We start from the raw sequence: 23,110 nt of genomic DNA on the forward strand, positions 1-23,110 counted from the left end.
CATAGAGGAGCATATCGGCATAATTGAAGATAGACATGTTGAGATGCTCCAGATAGTGGAGGAGAGAGAACTAAGATTAATAAGAAATGAAGAAAGTCTTCAACAAATATCCGACTCAATTAAGAAATGCTACATAAGAATTATAGGTATCCAAGAAGGAGAAGAGAAGGATAATGGAGCAGAAAGCTTGTTCAAAGAAATAATAGCAGAAAACTTTCCAGACCTAGAGAAGGAGATGGAAATCCATGTGAAAGAGTGTATCAGATCTCCCAAATATATCAATATAAAAAGACCTACTACAAGGCACATAGTAGTGAAACTGGCAAAAGTGAATGACAAAGAATACTAAGGGCAGCAAGGCAGAAAAAAATAACCTACAAAGGAGCCCCTATCAGGCTTTCAATGTATTTCTCTGTGGAAACCCTACAGACTAGGAGAGACTGGAATGACATATTCAAATTTTTGAAGGACAAAAACTTTCAGCCAAGAATACTCTATCCAGCACAAATATCCTTCACATATGATGGAGAAATAAAATCAATCCCAGAAAAACATAAGCTAATGGAGTTTGTAGCCACAAGACCTCACCCCCTTTACAAGAAATCCTCAAGAAGGCCCTCATACTTGAAAAAAAAAAATGGGAGAAATGGGTTACAAATCATGGAGTAAGGAGATAAATAGGTAGCCAGAATCAGAGCAGGATAGCAAATACTCAAGAATTGCATTAAAGACAAAGGAAAGGAAAACACCAAAAACAAAGATAATCTTGTCATTTTAAACACAAACTCACAACACAAGATGGAATAAGATGTGAGAAAAACAACTAGGAGGGGAAGAGGAAAGGTACTGAATTGGTTTAGTGTAAGGAAATAAGAGGCCATCAGAAAACAGACTATCTTATCCACAAGATTTTGAATACAAACCTCATGGTAACCACTAAACAAAAAAAGCAGAACAGAGACACAAATAATAAATAAGGAGAAAACAAAGAAACACAACATAAAAAAAACTACATAATTTGATTGGCTGACCAAAATACACAGGACGAGAAACAAAGGAAATGCAGGAGAACCGGAATACGAGTGATAAAATGACAGCATTAAGCCCTCATATATCAATAATCACCCTGAATGTTAATGGATTGAATTCTCTAGTAAAAAGATACAGAGTAGCGGGATGGATTAAAGAACAAGACCCAACAATATGCTGCCTTCAGGAAACACATCTCAACTCTAATGACAAACGCAGGCTCAGAGTGAAGGGATGGAAGACGATACTCCAAGCTAATGGCAAACAAAAGAAAGCAGGTGTTGCAATACTTATATCAGACAAAGTAGACTTCAAGATAAGACATGTAAAGAGAGACAAAGAGGGGCAGTATATAATGATCAAAGGGACATTCCATCAAGAAGAAATAACGCTTAAAATATTTATGCACCCAACACAGGAGCACCAAAGTGCATAAAGCAAGTATTAACAAACCTAAAAGAAGATATTAACAATAACAAAAAAATAGTAGGAGACCTCAACACTCACATAAATGGATAGATCATCTAGACAGAAAATCAACAAGGAAACAGTGGAATTAAATGAAAAGCTACCCAGTTGGACTTAATACACATATAAGGAACACTCCATCCAAAAATAGCAGAATACACATTTGTCTCAAGTGCGCACAGAACACTCTCAAGGATAGACAATATGTTAGGAAATAAGGCAAACCTCAATAAATTTATGAAGATTGAAATAATAAAAAGCATCTTTTCTGATCGCAATGCTATAAAGTTAGAAATTAATTACAAGAAAAAAGCTGAGAAAGGGACAAAGATATGGAGACTAAACAACATGCTATTGAAGAAGCAATGGATCATTAAAGAAATTAAAGGATAAATAAAAAAATATCTGGAGACAAATGAAAATGATAACATACCATACTAACTCATATGGGACGCAGCAAAAGCCACATTAAGAGGGAAATTCATCACAATACAGGCTCACCTTAACAAATAAGACATCCCAAATAAGCAGTCTCAAACTACACCTAACTGAATTAGAAAAAGAAGAACAAACAAAGCCCAAAGTCAGCAGAAGGAGAACAATAATAAAAATCAGAGCAGAAATAAATGCTATTGAAACAAAAAAGGCAGTAGAAAGGATCAATGAAACAAAGAGCTCATTCTTTGAGAAGATAAATAAAATTGACAGAGCTCTAGCCAGACTTACAAAGAAAAAAAGAAAGAAAGCTCAGATAAATAAAATTAGAAATGAAAGAGGAGAAATAACAACAGATACCACAGAATTACAATGGATTATAAGAAAAACTATACGCCAACAAAATGGACAATCTAGAGGAAATGGATAAATTCTTAGACTCTTACAAACTCCCAAAGCTGAATCAATAAAAGACAGATAATCTGAATAGACCAATCACAAGGAAAGAGATTGAAACAGTAATCAAAAGTATCCCAAAGAATAAAAGCTCAGGACCAGATGGCTTCCCTGGGAAATTCTACCAAACTTTCAGAGAGGACTTAATATCTATCCTTCTGAAGCTATTCCAAAAAACTAGGTAAGATGGAACACTTCCTAACACATTCTACGAGGCCAACATCACTCTGATACCAAAGCCTGACAAGGACAATAAAAAAAGGAAAACTGTAGGCCAACATTGCTGATGAACATAGATGCAAAAGTCCTCAATAAAATGTTGGCAACCCAAACACAGCAGTAGATCAAAAAGATCTATTAACAAACCTAAAAGAAGATACATCATGATCAAGTGGGATTTATACCAGGGACACAGGGATGTGTCAGCATCCACAAATCAATCAATGTGATACACCACAATAACAAAATGAGGAATAAAAACCACATGATCATCTCAATAGATGCAGAGAAAGCATTTGACAAGATCCAACAGTCATTTATGATAAAAGCTCTTAAGAAAACAGAGATAGAAGGAAATTACCTCAACATAATAAAGGCCATATATGACAAGCCCACAGCCAACATCATACTCAATGGGGAAAAGCTGATCACCATCCCTCTGAGAAGAGGAACCAGACAAAGATGCCCACTATCACCACTCTTATTCAACATACTACTGGAGGTTTTGGCCAGGGAAATTAGGCAAGAGAAAGGAATAAAAAGAATCCAAACAGGGAGCAAAGAAGTGAAACTTTGTTTGCAGACGACATGATCTTATATATAGAAAACCCTAAAGAATCCATAAGAAAATTCTTAGAAATAATTAACAACTACAGTAAAGTTGCGGGGTACAAAATCAACTTACAAATATCAGTTGCATTTCTGTACTCTAATAATGAACTTACAGAAAAAGAACTCAAGAATACAATTCCATTTACAATTGCAACAAAAAGAATAAAGTACGTAGGAATAAATTTAACTCAGGAGGTGAAGGACTTATACAATGAAAACTACAAGACATTATTGAAAGAAATAGATAATGACATAAAGAGACTGAAAGAGATTCCATGCACATGGATTGGAACAATAAACATAGTTAAAACGTCCATACTATCTAAAGCAATCTACAGATTCAACGCAATCTCAATCAGAATCTCAGTGAAATTCTTCATGGAAATACAGCAAAGAACCCTAAAATTCATAGGGGGCAGCCAAAGACCCTGAATTGCTAAAGCAATCCTGAGAAAAAAGAACAAAGCTGGAGGCCTCACAATCCCTGACTTCAAAAGGTACTGCAAAGCCATAGTGATCGAAACAGCATGGTACTGGTACAAAAACAGACACACAGATCAATGGAACAGAATTGAGAGCCCAGAAATAAAACTGGACATATATGGCAGCTAATATTTGAAAAAGGTGCCAAGAACATACAATGGAGCAAAGATAGTCTCTTCAATAAATGGTATTGGGGAAACTGGACAGCCACATGTAAAAGAATGAAAGTAGACCATTATCTCACTCCATACACAAAAATAAACTCAAAATGGATCAAAGACTTGAAGATAAGTCCTGAAACCCTAAAACTCCTGGAAGATAATATAGGTAGTACACTCTTTGATGTTGAACTTAAAAGGATCTTTTCGAATACCATATCTTCTCAGACAAGGGAAACAAAAGAAAAAATAAAAAAGTGGGGGTTCATCAGACTAAAGAGCTTCTGCAAGGCAAAAGAAACTAGGCTCAAAACCAAAAGACAACCCACCAATGGTGAGAAAATATTTGCAAATCATATATCTGATAAAGGGTTAATCTCTATAATGTATAAGGAACTCACACAACTGAACAACAAAAAAAACAAAGAGCGTGACCAAAAAATGGGCAGAGGATATGAACAGACATTTTTCCAAAGAAGATATACAGATGGCCAATAAACACATGAAAAGACATTCAATATCACTAATCATCAGGGAAATGCAAATCCAAACTCCATTAAGATACCACCTTATGCCTGTTAAAATGGCTGTAATCACTAAGGTTAAAAATAACAAATGTTGGAGAGGGTGTGGAGAAAAGGGAACCCTCATACACTGCTGGTGGGAATGAAGCTGGTGCAGCCACTATGGAAAACAGTATGGAGATTCCTCAAAAAACTGAAAATAGAACTGCCATGTGACCCAGCTATCCCACTACTGGGTATCTACCCAAACAACTTGAAATCCACAATCTAAAGTAATATATGCACCCCTATGTTCATTGCAGCACTAGTCACCATAGCCAAGACATGGAACCAATCCAAGTGCCCATCGACTCATGATTGGATAAAGATGATGTGGTATATATACACGATGGAATACTACTCAACCATAAAAACAGACAAAATCATCTCATTTGCAACAACATGGATGAAGCAGGAGGGAATTGTGCTAAGCGAAATAAGCCAGAGGGAGAAAGACAAACACCAGATGATTTCATTCATATGTGGAATATAAACAAACACATGGACAAAGAAAACAGTTTAGTGGTTACCAGGGGAAAGGGGGTGAGGGGTGGGCACAGCCGGTGAAGGGGAATGCCTATGCGGTGACAGACAAGAAATAATGTACAGGGTCTAGCCCGGTGGCGCAGTGGTTAAGTTCACACGTTCCGCTTCTCGGCGGCCGGGGCTTTGCTGGTTCGGATCTGGGGTGCAGACATGGCACCGCTTGGCAAAAGCCATGCTGTGGTAGGCATCCCACGTATAAAGTAGAGGAAGATGGGCACGGATGTTAGCTCAGGGCCAGTCTTCCTCAGCAAAAAGAGGATTGGCAGTAGTTAGCTCAGGGCTAGTCTTCCTCAAAAAAAAAAAAAAAAAAAAGAAAAGAAAGAATGTACAACTGAAATTTCACAATGATGTAAACTATTATGAACTCAAATAAAAAAAAGAAAAGACAAACCAGATTGGGAGAACTGATCGTTCCATGATGATAGATAACTCATGACATGATTGATAGTTTTGATTGATAATGGGCTCTTACAAATCAATGAAGAAACTGCTAACACCTTCCAATGGACAAAGGACAATATAGTCTAAAAATATCAAATACAAATAGCCTATAAACCTATAAACAAAAGTTCAATCTTTGTAGTAATTGAAGAAGTACAAATAAAAACAATAAAAAGGTATGAACTCAACTTTCAAAAAAAAAGTATAAATGCAAATTAGTAATAAGCACCTTTGCCAGTATCTAAGAGTCAAATGATGCCAAATTCCCCCTTAGATAGCAAAAAGGGAACCAGTCTTCTGGACTGCTGGCAAACATCTGTTTTGTACAAAGTCCAGAGGAGGTAGGTGTGAGACATGCTCACTTTCTGATGATATTTTAACATAACATTCATTCAACCTGAACTGAACCTGAACATTGAAACCCACTGCGATGGTACACTTTGTGATAGACTGCAAGAGCTTCCTCCTTTTAGATCTACAAGGAAACTAGTTTGTGCATAAATTCAACTATAGCTCTTAAAAACAATGCTGAAATCACAGGAATAGGGGCAGGGTGAAGGCATGGCTAATCACTTAGGCTCAATTTGGAAATTCTTTAGCAATTTCACCCTGATATCTGAAGGTAGGTCATTGTCTTGGGTGTCACATTTCTTTCACATCCTTGTTTATATCCTGCAGTCAAATTAGAACTTTTAAAAATAGATAATATCATAAGGATGTAAACCAATAAAATAATAGGAACCCATAATTCCACCCATCAGAAGCAATCATTTTTAGCCTATTTTCTTGCAATTTTATTCATATGTATTTTACATTGTTGAGATCACATTGTATGAATAAATACATATCCCATATACATTTTATTTGAATTTTATTATTTATGATATCCCTATGATTAAGAAATCCTTGTACCCATTATTTTATAAATATTACATTTCATTACAAGGGTATATTGTGATATACTTAAATCTTCCACTATTGAACATAGAAGCTATTTCAATTTTCCGCAATTATAAATAATACTTCAGGGAATGTTTTCATACTTTTTTCAATTATCTTCTTGAGGTGAGAGCTTGAGACTATGAAAAGCTTTAATGCTCACAGAAAATATTTTCAAATTGAATTTCAGAATATTTTATGAAGTTTGACTACCACCATAAGTAAAGGTGATTATTTACTATATCTGTACTAGGTTTGAAGTTTACTACTTGAAAATTTTTTGCTAACTTCATAGGTTAAAATTTATTCATTCTTTTAATTCTGCCTGATTTTGTGTATCATGAATATGTACAGACCAAACAAGAAGAAATCAGATGGAGCAAATGGCAAGTACTCTCCCATTATCAGCCTGTCATAAGTCCCAGGTAAGTATTTCAAAAAAACTCCTTTTAGAAGAAGACATAGCATCAATAGGAAAAAATTCTTCAGAAGTCAAGAAGTTGGCCTCTTCCATACTATCAGGTTGGAGACATTTCTCCATATTTTTGAATTGAGCTTTTAATGTTAATTCATATTCATTATCCAGAGGCTCATTTACTTGGTGTCCTGTTACTCTGAGCCTCTTTAAACCTTCTTAGTACCTGATGAAGCGTATAGAGCTCCAAATAAATGTAAATGTTCATATCTTTGCACATAGTAGGAAAACTATTGAATTTAACTTTAAGAAATGATGGAGGAAAGTGATACATTCTGCATATAACACAAGAACACAGTATAGGGAAACGTGTATTCAATCTTTGCTTGCCTATAGGAAGTACTGAAAAAATCTTTGAACTGAGCTGGGCTCTCATTACCATTTATCCTTTGGTACTGAGGACAGAGCTAAGAAAACATCCTAGTTGAATTGCACATGAGGAATAATTCTTGCTAACCATTGTACAGAGAAGAAGAACATATTTGTATACGCAACGATGCTACACACTTACGTTTCCTGCCTTCCACTAAAACAACAGGAGTTCTATCTATCCATATGAAATAGGAAATGAGATTGATCTTGGGAATTATGCTATAAGTTAACATTTGAAAACTACTGTTTTTCCCTCTCTGTAGGCGAGTCCACCTAGAAATGATATAAAATGTCCAGGGAACCAGAAAGTTTACCACATTAGACAAGAAAATTATAAGAAAAAAAAACTGTTCAAAAAACCTAACCTTTGGAAGAAAAACCATTTCTTCTGTAGAAAGAGTTAAATTTATTGCTCTGAGGTTTTGGAAAAACCAGACTCATTTTAATATACACTGAGATAGAATGAAATAAAATTTGAAAGTACCTGAAAGGCATCCTGATATTCAGCCTCTCTGCATACTTGCACAGCGTGTCCCATGGAATGTGAATTTTAATAAACATGATATCAGGGTTTGCAACAGCTGGCTGCAAAGGATAGCAGGACAGGCACCATTATTCAGAACAAGAGCTGAGGATAGCATGCCACAATTTGATCTGAGAGGAGAGAACGCTGTCCCCTTGCCTACCCATGAATCATTGTCACTCCTTTAAAAGGAATATGGATAACAAATTCTTAATACAGAAAACCGTAATAAAAATGCAATAATGCCATTGTATTAAGAAATAATCACCTATGTGAGTTAGTGCATTTTCTTATACTGACCATTATCAACATGAGAATCCTCAATCAGAACAATCATGAGCCAGTTAGGAATCCGGAGTTATTCTTGGTGAACATTTCATCATGATCCTCTCATTCCTACTCAGAAGGGGTAGAAAACACTGACACTTGCCACCAGCCCTTCATTATTTCATTCACTTATTCTTCTACCACAATTTATTTAAAAATTACTACTTTCTGGGTGCTATGAAAATTCTGGGGAAAAATGGAGTATAAGGCATACAAGTCCATGACGTTACAGAGCTGTTAAACTTGCACACTTACTCTAAGCTTTCCATCCACTTATACTTGTATCAGGAGATCATAAGAAATTACACATCTTTGATAGACAAGTGGTGTTTTAGCACAGTCAAGTGTGCATCAGAATTATCTAAGGAGCTTTTTACAAAATTTTCTATCATGTTCTAATTTTGAAGAATTCCCAGAATTGGATTCTATTGTTGCAAATATTTTGCTTATATCACTAAGAGAATCAGATGTCTTTCTGAACCAGATGATCATCAAGCTTCTTAGATTTTGTCCAGTAGTCTAACATAAGTAACCATTTAAATAACTGACTATTTTGGCATTATGTATCATTCATGGTCATATTCTACTTTTTTACAAAAAGCCTATACAGTTATTTTCTGAAGATCCTACACTGTCTGAGGCCCGGAGAGCAAGGATCAAGTTTGTGACCATTCTAGCAATGAATTCCACAGAGCTGATCGTTCATGTGATTACAGGAGCTGAACATTTGTAAAAAAGAACTGCGGTTTGCTTCCATTTAGACACATATGCCAGGTTAGATACAGCTGGACTACATTTGGTTAACATTGTTCATTTAAATTTCAACTAGAAAGAACTTGTCAAGAAACGTGTCAAGCTCAAAAGCTTAAAAGTATGGAAGAAATTTATCAGTTTAATTTAAAATCATATATGTTTTATAATTAAATGGCACAATTTTTACATTCATAAATTCATATTTTGCAAATCATTATGGAAAAAATAGCAAAATATGTTTTTACATCAGTACAATTTCCAAAGGGCTTTCCTACTTTGAATATATTTATTTTACGTTAAAGGTAAAGAATGATGGAAATAAAAATTGACAGTGACAGAACACATAGTATATTTTAAATATCTACAGGCCTTTGAATTCAGACCAAGGTTACACACATTTGCTATGCTTGAGGAAATAAGGTGTACAATTTTTTTAAAATGAGCACTAATTCATTCAAACAATTATTTGCTAAAAAATATATTTTTTAACTCAGCTGGAAATCTGTCATTGCTGAAGGAAAAGGGGAACAATTATGATGTTGATACCTCCAAGCTCTTTTTAGTGACTGTCCCAGACTTGGTTGAAAGCTTTCAGTGCAGGAGAGGTAAAGACAAGAAAACCTTTTTAAAACATAAAGCGGCATAGGCATTCACCTATTGAAATGACTGCAGCATCTGAGGCAAGAGAAAGAAGCATTTCATGTTTTACTATAGACACACATTGCTTAAGGATGGGGATAAGTTCTGAGAAATGCATCATTAGGTGATTTTGTCCTTGTGCGAACATCATAGAGTGTACTTACACAAACCTAGATGGTATAGCCCACACACACCTAATGGTGCTAATCTTATAGGACTACTGTTGTATACGCGGTCCGTCATGGACCAAAACATTGTTATGCAGTGCATGCCTAGCTTTTCCTGCTTTATTCATGCAAAAGTTCTTATATTCAATATGATAACAAAGATCCTTCTTTTGAAATTGTGGTGTTGGCTACTAGTGCTACACCAACTTGCCTTTCACTGCCTGGCACAATTTAAATTTCATCAATCCTGACTGCCTACTTAGAAGAAATCACATGGCATGGTAGAAAAAACATGGTGCTTGGAGTCACAAAAACTTAAGTACAAATTGGATCTCTACCATTTACTAGCTCTACGACCATGGGAAAATTACCCAACCTCGCTGATACTCTGTTTTCTCTCCTGAAAAATGGAGAGAATGATCTTAACTCACAAAGTTGTTGTGAGTGTTATGAGAGACTGGACATATGAAGAGCCCAAGGATAACAGGTTATCCAGAACTGGGCATTCTCAGTTGAGAGCATTCCTCTCCAATCAGACCATAGCCAAAATAATGGATAATTTCAAATGTTCACTAGAATCTTTGTATTTTCTTTTTCTCAGTAAACGGCTAACTGATTCATCTTTAGTGGAGCCTGTCCCTTGATATTGTAAGCCTTCGATAATAGGACTTTGAGTTTTACAAGTATAAAACCAGTAACAATCTACGATTTCTGGGAAACTCTGAAGTAGAGTGACTTGAATCAAATGATTGAAGAGTTAAATATTTTTTCTGGTAATATAAACTGGGTATAAATTATAATCAAACTTTATGTGTATATACTATAGTTTCCTTGGAAGATTTATCTCTTCCCTCTGTATATATTTAAAGCGTCCTAAGCCTGAATGTTATTGTTTGTTCTTGGGGAGATGTGGGTTCTTTTGCAGCAGTTATTCAAAGAGAGAAAAAGAATGAGACCTTCCAGATTTCAGAAAACATATCTAATGCTCACTTTCCCCAGAATCTGGAAGAGAGACTTCTCTGAAAATAAATGAGTCTAGACTCAGACAAAATCAGTCTATACGAGACTCATGCATTCTATGTGTAAGATAATTTAAGGCTGAATAACCAAGCCCGTGAGAAATCAACTGATGAATGATGATTGCATTTCCTCCCAGGGTTCCAAGTGAGCTTGAAAATGGAGATCTCTATTGAAGATTAGGCAAATTCTGAGACAAAAACTAGTTTCTCAGGAGCTGGGCCTTATTCTGGTAGGAATGGAGCTCTTTCTCCCTCAGAGTGTCACAGTTCCTGAAGCCTAGGCACGTTGGTCCAGAGTACAGAAGCAGCATGAAGAAGGAGTGACTAATACATGTATGCCTGTTAGGAGACATCTGGAAAGGTTTAACCTCCACAGCAGGAGAACTTGGGTTTCATACTACCAGATAGTTTCTCATTTGTTTTACCTTAGAGTATGTACAGCCAGAATCTGATCACTCCCCACCTCCTCCACAGCTCCCACCCTGGTCGAAGCCACCATCATCTCTGGCTGGATTCCTACAGTGCTTTCTAATGGAACCTTTGCTCATATTGTTGCTCCAATAGTCTATCCATTGCATAGCAGCCAGAGTGATCCTTTCAAATGTAGCTCAGATCATATCATTTCTCAGAACCCCATTTCATTCAGAGTGGAAGCCAAAGTTTTTTCAATGACCTACTCAGCCTTTTATAATCTCACTCTCACATCTCCCTAACCTCTTCTTCCCCCACTCTCCCTCTCACTCACTCCGCTTCTATCATTTGTTCACTTGCTACTACTTGCCTGTCCTTGCCCCATCCTTCTTAACGTTGCTGTATTCTTTTTCCTGTAGAAATATATAGGAAATGATCTTATGTCCTTATTATCTTCTAAGGAATGGGTCTATTTATTATGTAAGTACCATGACGGAAGGGATCTTTGTTTTTTCATTTGCTCATTTATGTATACCAAGCACCTAGTTCTACGCCAGGCACACAGTAGTCACTTACGAAGCATGTGTTGAATGGATGAATGAATGAATGAGTTAACATTCTGAGTACACATTCTACGTACTCTGTGCCTAAGCAAGAGATGATGGAGACAACAAAGCAAATAAGCCAGAATTATTCTCAAAGAGGTGCTATGTCAGGATTCCAATAAGCATCATGAATAGCTGGCTTACCACTGATTATTAATTCATTCCTGTCAAACTCTAAGATGTGAAATAACCTAAGACACTTAAATAAAAGGGATGCTTTAGAAGGATGTTTCTGCATTAACTCTACCATAAAGGAGAGAAAAGTCAAGCTAAGTGCACATACACCTAAGACATTTCTAATTTTATGTCGTCTTCTTTTATAACTTCCTCAACTTAATTTTTTTTTTTGTTATACCTCTACTTAAATCAAAACAAAACAAAAATAGTTTCATTTTCTTGTAGCTACTGAGCAGGGAGTTGGTGAATGGATGGTGCTGTCAGGAAGAAAGATGACCTTCTCCCTTGGAATCAAAAGCTCCCAAGCGGGCACTACTCTGCTTAGCTTCTGATGAAGGCGGGCTTTTCTGAGGGAATAAAACACCCAGGGCCTTCATACTGCACCTTATTATTTAATAATTCCATCCCAAATTCCAAAGAGGTAGAACATTCACTCTGGAGAGTAGACGAAGTTTAAAAATTGTGGTTTTACAATGTCACTCTGAAAGTCAATGACAAAGAGCTGAAAGAAAATAGGATGTGGTAGCTCATGGTATTAAGTCCAAGATAAAGACAAATTTCTGATATGATCTGGAAATCTACTTGGATAAAAAAGCACCTATTCTAACAGTTACAGGTCATCTACCCACTCAAATATGCATCATTATCTACTGATTAAGTGACCATCTAGACACTGTCTAAATAAACATGCGACTTAATGAGGATGTGAGATCTACTCTGTGCCAGGCTCAATGCTTAGCTTAGGTGAATGTAAATTTACAAAATGGGGACTCGTTCCCTTAGGCATATGCTCATTTTCCAGCTAACAAATCTGATACTTGCTGACATTTTCACCATTTCATTTCCCCAAAACTCCTGTCACAAGCCCTAAATATTTTCAATGTAATATTGATTAAAATTAAATTGCAACCAAAGGCCATAGCCTCCAATAACATAAACTTGGATAGGAAATAAAAGTTTATGATAATTCAAAACACTGATTTGGTAGTTCAGATTGCTGTAAGGATTTATATACCAGTTAGTCATCAATTAACAAAAGACTTAAACTACAAATATACTTAGGTTCTATCTCGTCGTCACAGTTAAGTTTCTTTCTGTTTGTTTAGAATGGCAATAGACTTCTTCATGACACTGATCTTTTCTACTAGTGTGGTTGGCAGAATTCTAAGTTCTCCAAGATCCTCATGCCCTCCTGTCCTTGTCCTGTACAGTCCCTGGGATATGCGGATAGGATGGAATATTCACTCCCATGAGCGCTATGTTATATGGCACATTTGCTGTTAAGAAGGGGAGATTATCCTCCACGGCAGATGAGCCCCTAAAAGAGACTCAAAACAGCAGAGGGACACAAGGAAAATTCTCCATTGTTGGCTTTGAAAATGGAGGGGGCCATGTGGAAAGGAATGAGAATGGCCTCCAGGAGCTGAGAATAGTTCCTGGCTGACAGTCAGCAAGGAACTAGGGACCTCAGTCCCTACAACCACAACGAACTGAATCCTGCCACAACCACATAAGCTTGAAAGAGTATCCTGAGCTCCAGATGTGAATGCAGCCTGGCCACTACACTGATTTAAATCTTGTGAGAAACTGAGCAAAGAGCCCACGTCCAATCCAAATCCCTGATCTACAGAACTGTGTACTAATAAATGGGTTCTGTTTCAAGCTGCTAAATGTGTAGTAATTTTTTTTTTTTTGGCTGGTTAAGATTTGCCCTGAGCTAACGTCTGTTGCCAATCTTCCTCTCTGTCTTCTCTTTTCTTCCCAAAGCCCCAGTGCATGGTTTTATATCCTAAGTCCTTCTAGTTCTTCTATGTGAGCTGCCACCACAGCATGCCGACTGACAGACAGGTGGTGTGGTTCCACAACTGGGAACTGAAGCCAGGCTACCGAAGTGGTGAGAGCACCAAACTTTAACCACTAGGCAATTAGGGCTGGCTCAGTGTGTGGTAATTTTTAAGCAGCAACAGGAAACCAATATAAAAAATGTCAAGAAATCTTGAATTGAAAACTTAAGGCAATATTTTTTAATGATATAATGTTAGAATGCTTATTATGGAAACACGTTTTTGTTCACCTAAACTGCATTTGTCATATCAGGCTGATTTTACGCACTAATGTTGGCATAATTAATCTAATCCTAATTAACTCGACCATTAAAAACATCAATGTCCTTACTCTTAGAATTAGGAATATAAGTAAAGATAACCCTTTTGTAAAAATATCTTTGACAAAATAAGTAATTTTAGAAAATTAACTTTTCTACAAAAAAAATACAATCCAGGAATCTTGAATTTCTTTGATATTACACTTGATATTCAGTGTATTGGATCTTCCCCAAAGGCCTTTTATTTTTTTTTTTTTAAAGATTTTATTTTTTCCTTTTTCTCCCCAAAGCCCCCCAGTACATAGTTGTATATTCTTCGTTGTGGGTTCTTCTAGTTGTGGCATGTGGGACGCTGCCTCAGCGTGGTTTGATGAGCAGTGCCATGTCCGCGCCCAGGATTCGAACCAATGAAACACTGGGCCGCCTGCAGCGGAGAGCGCGGACTTAACCACTCGGCCACGGGGCCAGCCCCCCAAAGGCCTTTTATTTTATTTTATTTTTTTGTGAGGAAGGTTGGCCCTGAGCTAACAGCTGTTCCCAATCGTCCTTTTCTTTTTTCTCCCCAGAGCCCCAGTACATAGTTGTAGATCCCAGTTGTAACTCCTGGTTCTTCTATGTGGGACACCACCACAGCATGACTTGAGTGGCATGGAGGTAAGAAGGAAGTAACTTCATGAGACCTCTTTCTTTCTCTGGCTGTTGTTTGCCATCCTCCCATTCACAGATAAGCAAGTTGATGACTTTTGCTGCTGCCTCTAATTTTCTATTGTCTAGTCACTCTTCAGCTCATGCCCATCTAGATTGCAAGTCCATCTCCTCAGAGAAATGATTCTCCTTGCCAAAGGAGAATCTCCTCTCCTTCACCAAAGAGCTCCACATCCTCCAACTAAACGGACCTCTTTCTCTTATCTGATTCTCAGCAGTGTTTTACCCCGTAACCACTCTTCCCTGTGACTCCTCATTCTTCCCCTTACACCTACCTCCAACTCCTTCAAATGTCTATTCTCCTTGCCTACCTTTTATAGGTCACTCCCAGGCTCACTGTTTTCTCATTCTCTCTAGGGATTTCATCCTAATACATGGCTTACATCACCATCTATACCCTAAAAATGAAAGCATTTACCTTCAGTTCAGACTCCTCATTTGGGTCTACACACAAATTTCAAACATTTCTATTTGTATTTCTCAAATGTACCTCAATCACTAGTTTCTGACCTTCCTTCCCATAATCCTATCCCACTTTCTCCCCAAATGAGCTCTCTTCTGGTCAACAGTGTTTTTATACTGGTGATTTCTTCTGCAGATAACATTCTGCCCTCTTGTCTTCCCATCATGAACTCCTTTTCTATCCAATCACTTTCTTTCAGATCCCACATGCTAACATAGATACCTAGTCACACTCTCTGTATAACACTATTCTGTTGTAATTTTTGAGTAACCTTCCTCACTATGCCATTTTTCTTGTCTGTTTATGGTTTCTCTCCTCCCATGAGAACATGGCCCATTTTTATCTTCATTCCTATTCATCTCCAGAATATAGCATACAATAGGTGCTTTGTTAATGCTCTTTGAATGAACAAAGAAATTGCTCAAGCCACAAGCCCAAATTGTCCTTGAGATGTTCTTTCCTTTTCCTACCATATCCAAACCACCACCAAATATCTATATTTCAACTATATTTTAAATTATTTATCAAATTTGTTCATTTCTCTCCATCTCTAATGCCACCCGTGACCTCTGTGCCTCCAGTCTTGCTCTTCAAATCTATACTCTTTTCAGCAATCCACAGTATCTTTTTTGAAAACAAATATGGGCATGATACTTCCCTGCTTAAAATTATTCAAAGGCTTCCCATTTTTCTTAAGAAAATCATCCAAAGTCTTAAACCACAAAATGGAATTATCTAACCCTAGCCATTCTTTCCAACCTCATCTAGTACCCTTTATTTCTGGTATCGAAAAATACCAGAGTCCTTCCTCCCACTACCATCCTGATATTTGTTCAGTCTACACTATGGCAGAGTTTGGCATCGCTGGTGTAAAATGTCCCCAGGTGATTCTAATGTGCGGCCAGCATTGTAAAACCACATCTTTTATTAGACCTACATCAACTACTAGTCATTTTTTAAATTTCAATTCAAAGTTTACTTCTTTAATTTCACTTCTTCTGTTTCTTCTAGTCTTCTCTCACCTTCCAGACTAGATTGTTGCCCTTGTTATAAGCCATTCTAGCAACATTTACTTGTTTTTAGGTCACTTATCACAGTTAGAAATTATAAAGGGTATCTTCATAAGAGTGAATTTTAGATCTTATATCATAAGTACAGATTGAAAGTCACCTTTCAATGAGAATAGCTTCATGCTGCAAAGACACTTAAGTATCCTCTTAGTTATTAGTCAAGTGGAAAGAGTGTAACAAGATTTTTTTTTTTTAATTTGCAGCACTTTCCCTGCTTGAGTAGGCAGAGCTCCTTAGAGAGTTTTGGATCAAATTTCATAAGGCTTCTAGGCCCTTTTTGGAGGGAAGATATGCAAATCCCTCAACTGTTTCAAAATGAATAACATCTATTCTGGAGAACTGGGATAGGCTTTACTCTTTCCACTATCAGGACAAGAAGTCATTTGCCTCAAAGCGGAGGTAAATGGGAGGAAAGAGGAAGCAGAGATCATAAGTTGTGCTCAACACAATGGCCACAGTTTGTGGGGATGGTCAATTCCAGTGAAATGTGCAGTTGAGGTTGAATACACCTCCTGGCCAGCTGTCCTGGCACTTTATTGAACTGTGGGAACCAAATCCTAAGCATGTAAATGTGAACTCAAAGAGCTGTAATTGTGGAACCCAGAATTAAAAACCTCTCTTTCCAGGAACAAGAGTACACATAGGGACACTGTCCTGCTGAGAGCCAATCTAGACAAACTGAAAAAACAAAACAAAAACATCTGTTAGCAATGACTGAACAGTGAGAGCTCAAGAATGAATGGACTTCCCTTTAAAAGCAGAACAGGACTCCTTTTGGCTGAACAACATTCAGCATTATTCTTGGGAAAAATCTGGAGGGACAAGGGAGAATGGACATTCCACCAAGAAAACTAGGTGGAGACTGTGAGGCAAGTCATGCCTCTTCCAATTAGACGATGTTCACGATCGATTCACACACAGACTCTAAGTTTGGTGAAGTCAGGGATGTGGTCTGCTTTACTCATTGGATCCCCAACTGTTTGCACAGTACCTGTCAAAATTATTTGCTGAATTAATAAATAACAGCAGATATGTGAGCAAAATAACTACCAGTATAATAATAGAATGTACATATAAACTGCCCTGGGAACAGATGAGGAAGTGATTGATTCTGTTTGTATGGAGGAGAAATCGCAAGGAAATCAAAAGAACAAAAGCCTATAACAAAACTGAGCTCTTAAGATTTTTTTCAATAAATATTTCTTGACTGAATTAGTCACCAATGATACGGATATTTTAGGCTAAAATTTCCAGAAGAGGCATAAAAAAGGAAACACAACTAAAGGAGTCATTAGAAATTGAGATCAGAATTCCACTTGCCCAATTCTGTAACACTAGGCAGTGTGCAACTAAACCCTTACCTTGTAAGGAGTCAAGGAATTGTATGGTTGTTATTTTATACATATTAAAAGAGTTTTAATAAATACAAATGGATAAATTTTTCTAGGGCCACCTCAGGGTATAGTTCAGTATTTTTTAATGTGTGTTCCTCAGAAAACAAATCACAGGAGATATGCCCTGGGGAAAAAAAAGAGGGGGCTGCAATATCACATCTAAGTATCGGTGAGTGCTCTGTTTCATTGATAAAGCTTATTAGCAAATTATCTAGATCTGAATGAAAAGGAGTCATTTTTCATTGGCCATTCTAATAGGTGTGTAGTGGTATTTATTTTTTAATTTTCATTTTCCTGATGACACATTATGTGGATGATCTTTTCATATGCTTATTTGCCAACTGTATATCTTCTTTGGTGAGGTGTCTATTAAGATCTTTGGCCTGTTTTTTAATTGGGTTGTTTGTTTTCTTATTGTTTATTTTTAAGAGTTCTTTATATATTTTGGATAACAGCCTTTTATCACATGTGTCTTTTGCAAATATTTTCTCCCAGTCTGTGGATTGTCTTCTCGTTCTCTTTTGTAAGGGCAGGGGGTAAATGGGAAATCTCTGTGTCTTCCTCTCAATTTTGCTGTGATCTTAAAACTGGTCTAAAAAAATAAAAGCATAAAAGAAAAAGGATTGGAAACAAAATGAATTATAGTTCCATTTAAAACCCAGAAATTAACAGTTTGGTTAACTCTTTTTTTGAACATTTAGTTTTTCTTTTCATGGAGCTTTGTACTTTACATAGGTATAAGCATTCCTCATTCAATTTTTAAAATTGCAAAAATAGTTATGCCCTTTGAAAAATATTTAAATTTATAGAAATATATAGAGTAAAAAAAGAATACATAATTTAAATGGGACTATACATATGTATTTCTTTTACATTTGGGAGAAAATAACTGTACATTTTATAAAGCCATGTGGTACACAATTTCTATACTAAAATATAAGAGATCATATTTCTTCCAGCATATTATATCATATAACTAATATTATTAAAGCACCTACCTCCTTTTCCAACATCAAGCCTTCTGTTCTGAGGTTCTTTTCAAATGTGTTTCTTTTGTCATATTGTATATTTGACTTTCGATAAACCAGGATGTAATCAATCCGCTTTTTGCCATCTTTGAATAGAAGTCCACTGGAAGCTATGTAATTCATGTCATTCTGCAAATAAAGCAATGATTGTTAACAGTGTGAGTTACACAAGCACACACATTTTGGTTTCAGTCACTTCTGTTTGAATATTGGCAATCCGATACTAAAAAATGAGATATGGAGAGATGATTTAAAAAGTTTGCAATCTACTACAGGAGACAAGCTAGCAAGTGATGTTCCAGGATTTGAAATCAGGCAGTCTGATACCAGAACCTGGGTTCTCTGATGCTGGCATCAAACTGCATATGTTTTCTTCAATAAGGCCCTATAAAAATCACTTCAGCTAATGTATGTTGAGTATTTACTTGACATGAGGCCCAGACATAATGCTTTACATGTTTTATCTTATTTAATACCTGCAACTTGCATTTCAAAGATAAAGATATTAACACTTAAACAAAATCAGTACTGAGAACCGAAACCAACATAATTTCCTATATTAAATAATGCTCAGACAGACATTATTTTCCTAAACCTGTGTTCAACAACACTGAACCAAACAATAATTCTTGAGCTGCTTGCTGCAAGAAATGCTTGCTCCCGGGATATAAGACTGTGATCCAACTAAAACAGCTTATTGACCAAGACGAATCACTCGCTTTATCAAGACAGCTTCAACGCCCTCACCTTGCTGTGCCCACTCACTCCAACTGTTTTTCACAGACTCTGCCCAATTTTCAACCATATTTCTGCCTTGCAAGACTTACCTTAAAATCACCCAGACGAGGTTTGAGAAGCCTTTGAAAACTCTTCCCTAACTTCACATTTTTGAAAGACTTCTAAGAATACCCAGATAATATTATTTGCTGTAACTTTAATAAAATAAGCTTTACTGATCAAAAGATTTTCCTGATGGTCTTCTTTGAGGGGATGCTTTACCAGTATAATGTCCAAGATCATTGAAGAGCCAGGACTAGAATCCAATTTTGACTCCAAGTGCATGTTCTTAGCTATTATATACGTTGTCCTTCTTTCTCCACATTTTCCATTAAACTATTTGAACATCTGCACCACCTCTCTATTCCATTTTTCTCATACAGGCATTTGAGATTCAAAAAATTTCCTAACCTTTGAGAGCTAGTTGATAATTTCAGACAAAGGCATCTCAGACTTCTTTGGAGGAGCCTGCTTGGGACAGATAAGAAGTGAGGACCAGAACAACCGAGTGGCCAAGGAGATAAAGGCCAAGGGGTCATACAAGTGAAGCAATAAAAAAGATATCTGAGAGACTTTCATCCAACAGGGACAGCTTAGCTTGCCTCAGGAACTCTGGCGTTTTAGAGAGAACAGGTTCAAGTGGGTGAATTCAGAGTACTAGAGACTTCCAGGCTCAAGGTCAAGAAGGCTGTGCACAACCTTTTCTTCAAAGAATAAAAAGTTTTGAGATTTCCAGGATTATTTTATTGGGTACCACAAAGTGGCTAAATAACCAACTTCAATGGAGTCACCAAAACCTTGTAGTTGCATAGTAATAACAATGACAATAATAGCTGTCACTAATTGACCACTTACCATGTGCCAGGCAATGTGCCAAGTACTTTATAAGGGTAGTTGATTTAATTTTCACAACCCTTTAAGGTAGATGTTGACAAGAGAACATAGAAGCCAGAGGTTAATTGACATCCCCAATGTCTTGGACAAAACAATAGGGAAGCCAGAACTCTTGACTATTTGATATTAGGTGGTCTTGACATTTATATTAAAAAAGATAAAGAAGCATATACAAGTACACATTACTGGACCAAGGCTTGAGAAGTTACAGAAGGTTAACTAAAAAAAGGCCACTTACAGCTCTTACATGATAAAGATACTGAGGACTTACGGCCACAGAAGACACAGTTAAGTTCAGACTTCAGACTGCTTTTGCCTCCACTACTCCAGAGACTTCTCTTGTCAAGGTCACCAACGACATACTCATTGCTGGATAGAATTATCAATTTTCTATCCTCTTCTTACTTTACCTTTCAGTAGTTCAGTAGTTGAATCCCTCACTCCTCCTGTAAACACTGTTTTCCTTTGAATCCCAGGACATCTCATTTATTTGGATTGTCTCCTACTTAAATGGTTACTTGTTCTCAGCTTTTAACGGTTCCTCTCTTCCTTCCTCTGATTTGTTAATGGAGCAGTCATTGTTCCCTTGCCTTCTTTATCTATATTCCCTTCCCTGTGATTCTGTCCAGTGTAGTGGCTTTAAATAAACACCTCCATGCTGACAATTACATAATTAATGTTCATAGGCTTCTGTATCCAATTGCCTTCTTGATTCTTCACTTGGATGTCTAATGGACGTCTCAAAGTTGACTGTCCAAAATGGAATTCCTTATTTTCTCAAACCAAGTGTTTCCCAAAACCTTCTTTACTCTGGTTGATTGCAACTTTATCCTCTCAATTGCTTATCTCAAAAGTCTCCAGTTGTTTTTGTTTCCTCTGTTTTCCACCCACCTAACTTTCAAATCATCAGAAAATTCCTCAAAAATATATTTAGAATCTGGCCACTGTCTTAACACCTCATTACTACTACTATGGTCTCTGCCATATCATCCCTTGGCTGGATTAGTGCAACAGGCTGGCTCCTCTCCTGACTTCAACCCCTGATCCTCTACATTCTGTTCTCCACATGACAACTGAGACCCCTGAGTGATGCCTCACGTTATAAATTATATCATGTAACCCCTCGCCTCAAGACCCTCCAATTGCTTTCCATGATACGCTACTCTTGATCCTACTGTCCCTATTTGTTTTCCCTTAGCACTTGTTAACTTTCATATTATTTAACATGAAAAAATGTATTTATTAATTATCCTTTGTTTACTGTCTGCCTTATTCTACCATAATATAAATTTTATGATGGTAAGAAGTTTTTACTGTTTTGTTCACATAGTAGGCATTAATAAATATTTGTGGGAAGAAGGAAGGAAGGCAGGGAGAAAGAGATGGTGTATCCATAGTTCTGTGTATCCAGGTAGGGTTACCCTCAAAAAGATAAGGCCAAGAAAATACCATGTGGTCATTTCTCATCCTCTTCCCTTGAATATTTATAACAAAACAAATTATAACAGGTTAAGATGAATAATCACAAAATTGTAGCAGAACTGCAAATGCCATGGCTTGCTCTCTGTTTTATACCTATAACCCACTGCCTTTAGGCATCTCCATGCTAATCTAAACAAGGATTGGGCTAAAATGAAATCATATACAAATTTTCCTCTGTGTTTTCTTTTGTTTAAAATAGACTACCTTCTCCACCTAAGTATCACCTGAGTCTTATAGCACTAATAACATATTTAATCCCAGGTGAAGGCAAAAGTCCTTTAATGAGAAGACACAGAAATCAAATGATTGGTTGGAAGAAAAACTACGAGAAGACAAGATAGTTTTTACTAGATTATATGTGCTTTTCATATTTTAAGAGCAGCATAGACTAAAAGTGGAACCCTGAAAGTTACTGTTATTCATTACTCTAAGTCTAAGCAAAATATATATTAAACTCCCCCAGAGAAACAGCTACCTTAGTATTAAAAAACAAACAAACAAACAAAGTACATTGGGGCTGGCCTGGTGGTGTAGTGGTTAAGTTTGCATGCTCCACTTCACCAGCCTGGGTTTGCAGGTTCACATCCCAGGCATGGACCTACACCACTCATTAAGCCATGCTGTGGAGGCGGCCACATACAAAAGAGGAAGATGGGCACAGATGTTAGCTCAGGACCACTCTTCCTCAAGCAGAAAGAGGAAGATTGGCAACAGGTATTAGCTCAAGGCCAAGCTTCCTCACCAAAAAAAACACTGCGTCCTTTTTACAATAAGTGACCTTAGGTATTATTCAGAAGTTTTGTCTCTCTCTAAGTAAACATGTTCACAATCAGACTCTATTAACGAGCATTCTAATTTATTATCTAATTATTCTATCAATTCTAAATTATTAATGATGAGTATTACTAGTTTTACCAGGCACAATGAAAAGTAGTTATCAAAATGGTAATAGAGAAGCTTGCAAGATTTGGAAATCTCTTCTGATTTATGTATAAAGAATGTAATATAAATTCTACATAATTTTAAAGTTGAGTATTATATTTTATTTTAATATGTGGGGGACTGGAATTGGCCACCCCAAGATATGTCTCTTTGGCACGATGATTATTTTGGGCTGGTTACTTTTAAAAACTGCAGATAGGAAAGAAACTCTGAAAAGTAGAATTTGCTTACCCTTTGTTAAGAGATATTTACATTTGTAAGGGAAATCTTCATCTGTAAATGTGTCTCCCTCTCTGTACCAGGAATAAGGGGGATGACCTTATCTCTAGAAACTCTTAGTCAATGCGGAAGGCAAGGACTTAAATCTGCATAATAATCTTACTCTTGTTTAGTGTACTTGTCTGGTGATCTCCCATAACTGATGTTCTACCCCC

The 23,110-nt window shown here is 36.8% G+C and overlaps 1 protein-coding gene across 1 annotated transcript in view; it reads right to left on the reverse strand.

Annotated features, from left to right (window-relative positions):
* ANO3 (anoctamin 3) overlaps positions 1–23,110 on the reverse strand; it is a 293,456-nt gene that overhangs the window by 107,397 nt on the left and 162,949 nt on the right. Inside the window, exons 5-6 of the mRNA XM_046685171.1 lie at positions 18,552–18,710; positions 7,681–7,781 (exon numbers count right to left, since the gene is read on the reverse strand). Coding sequence (XP_046541127.1) covers positions 7,681–7,781; positions 18,552–18,710 — 260 coding nt within the window. The remainder of the gene's footprint in view (positions 1–7,680; positions 7,782–18,551; positions 18,711–23,110) is intronic.

The sequence above is a fragment of the Equus quagga genome, chromosome 14 (assembly GCF_021613505.1).
Source record: "Equus quagga isolate Etosha38 chromosome 14, UCLA_HA_Equagga_1.0, whole genome shotgun sequence".
Classification (NCBI taxonomy): domain Eukaryota; kingdom Metazoa; phylum Chordata; class Mammalia; order Perissodactyla; family Equidae; genus Equus; species Equus quagga.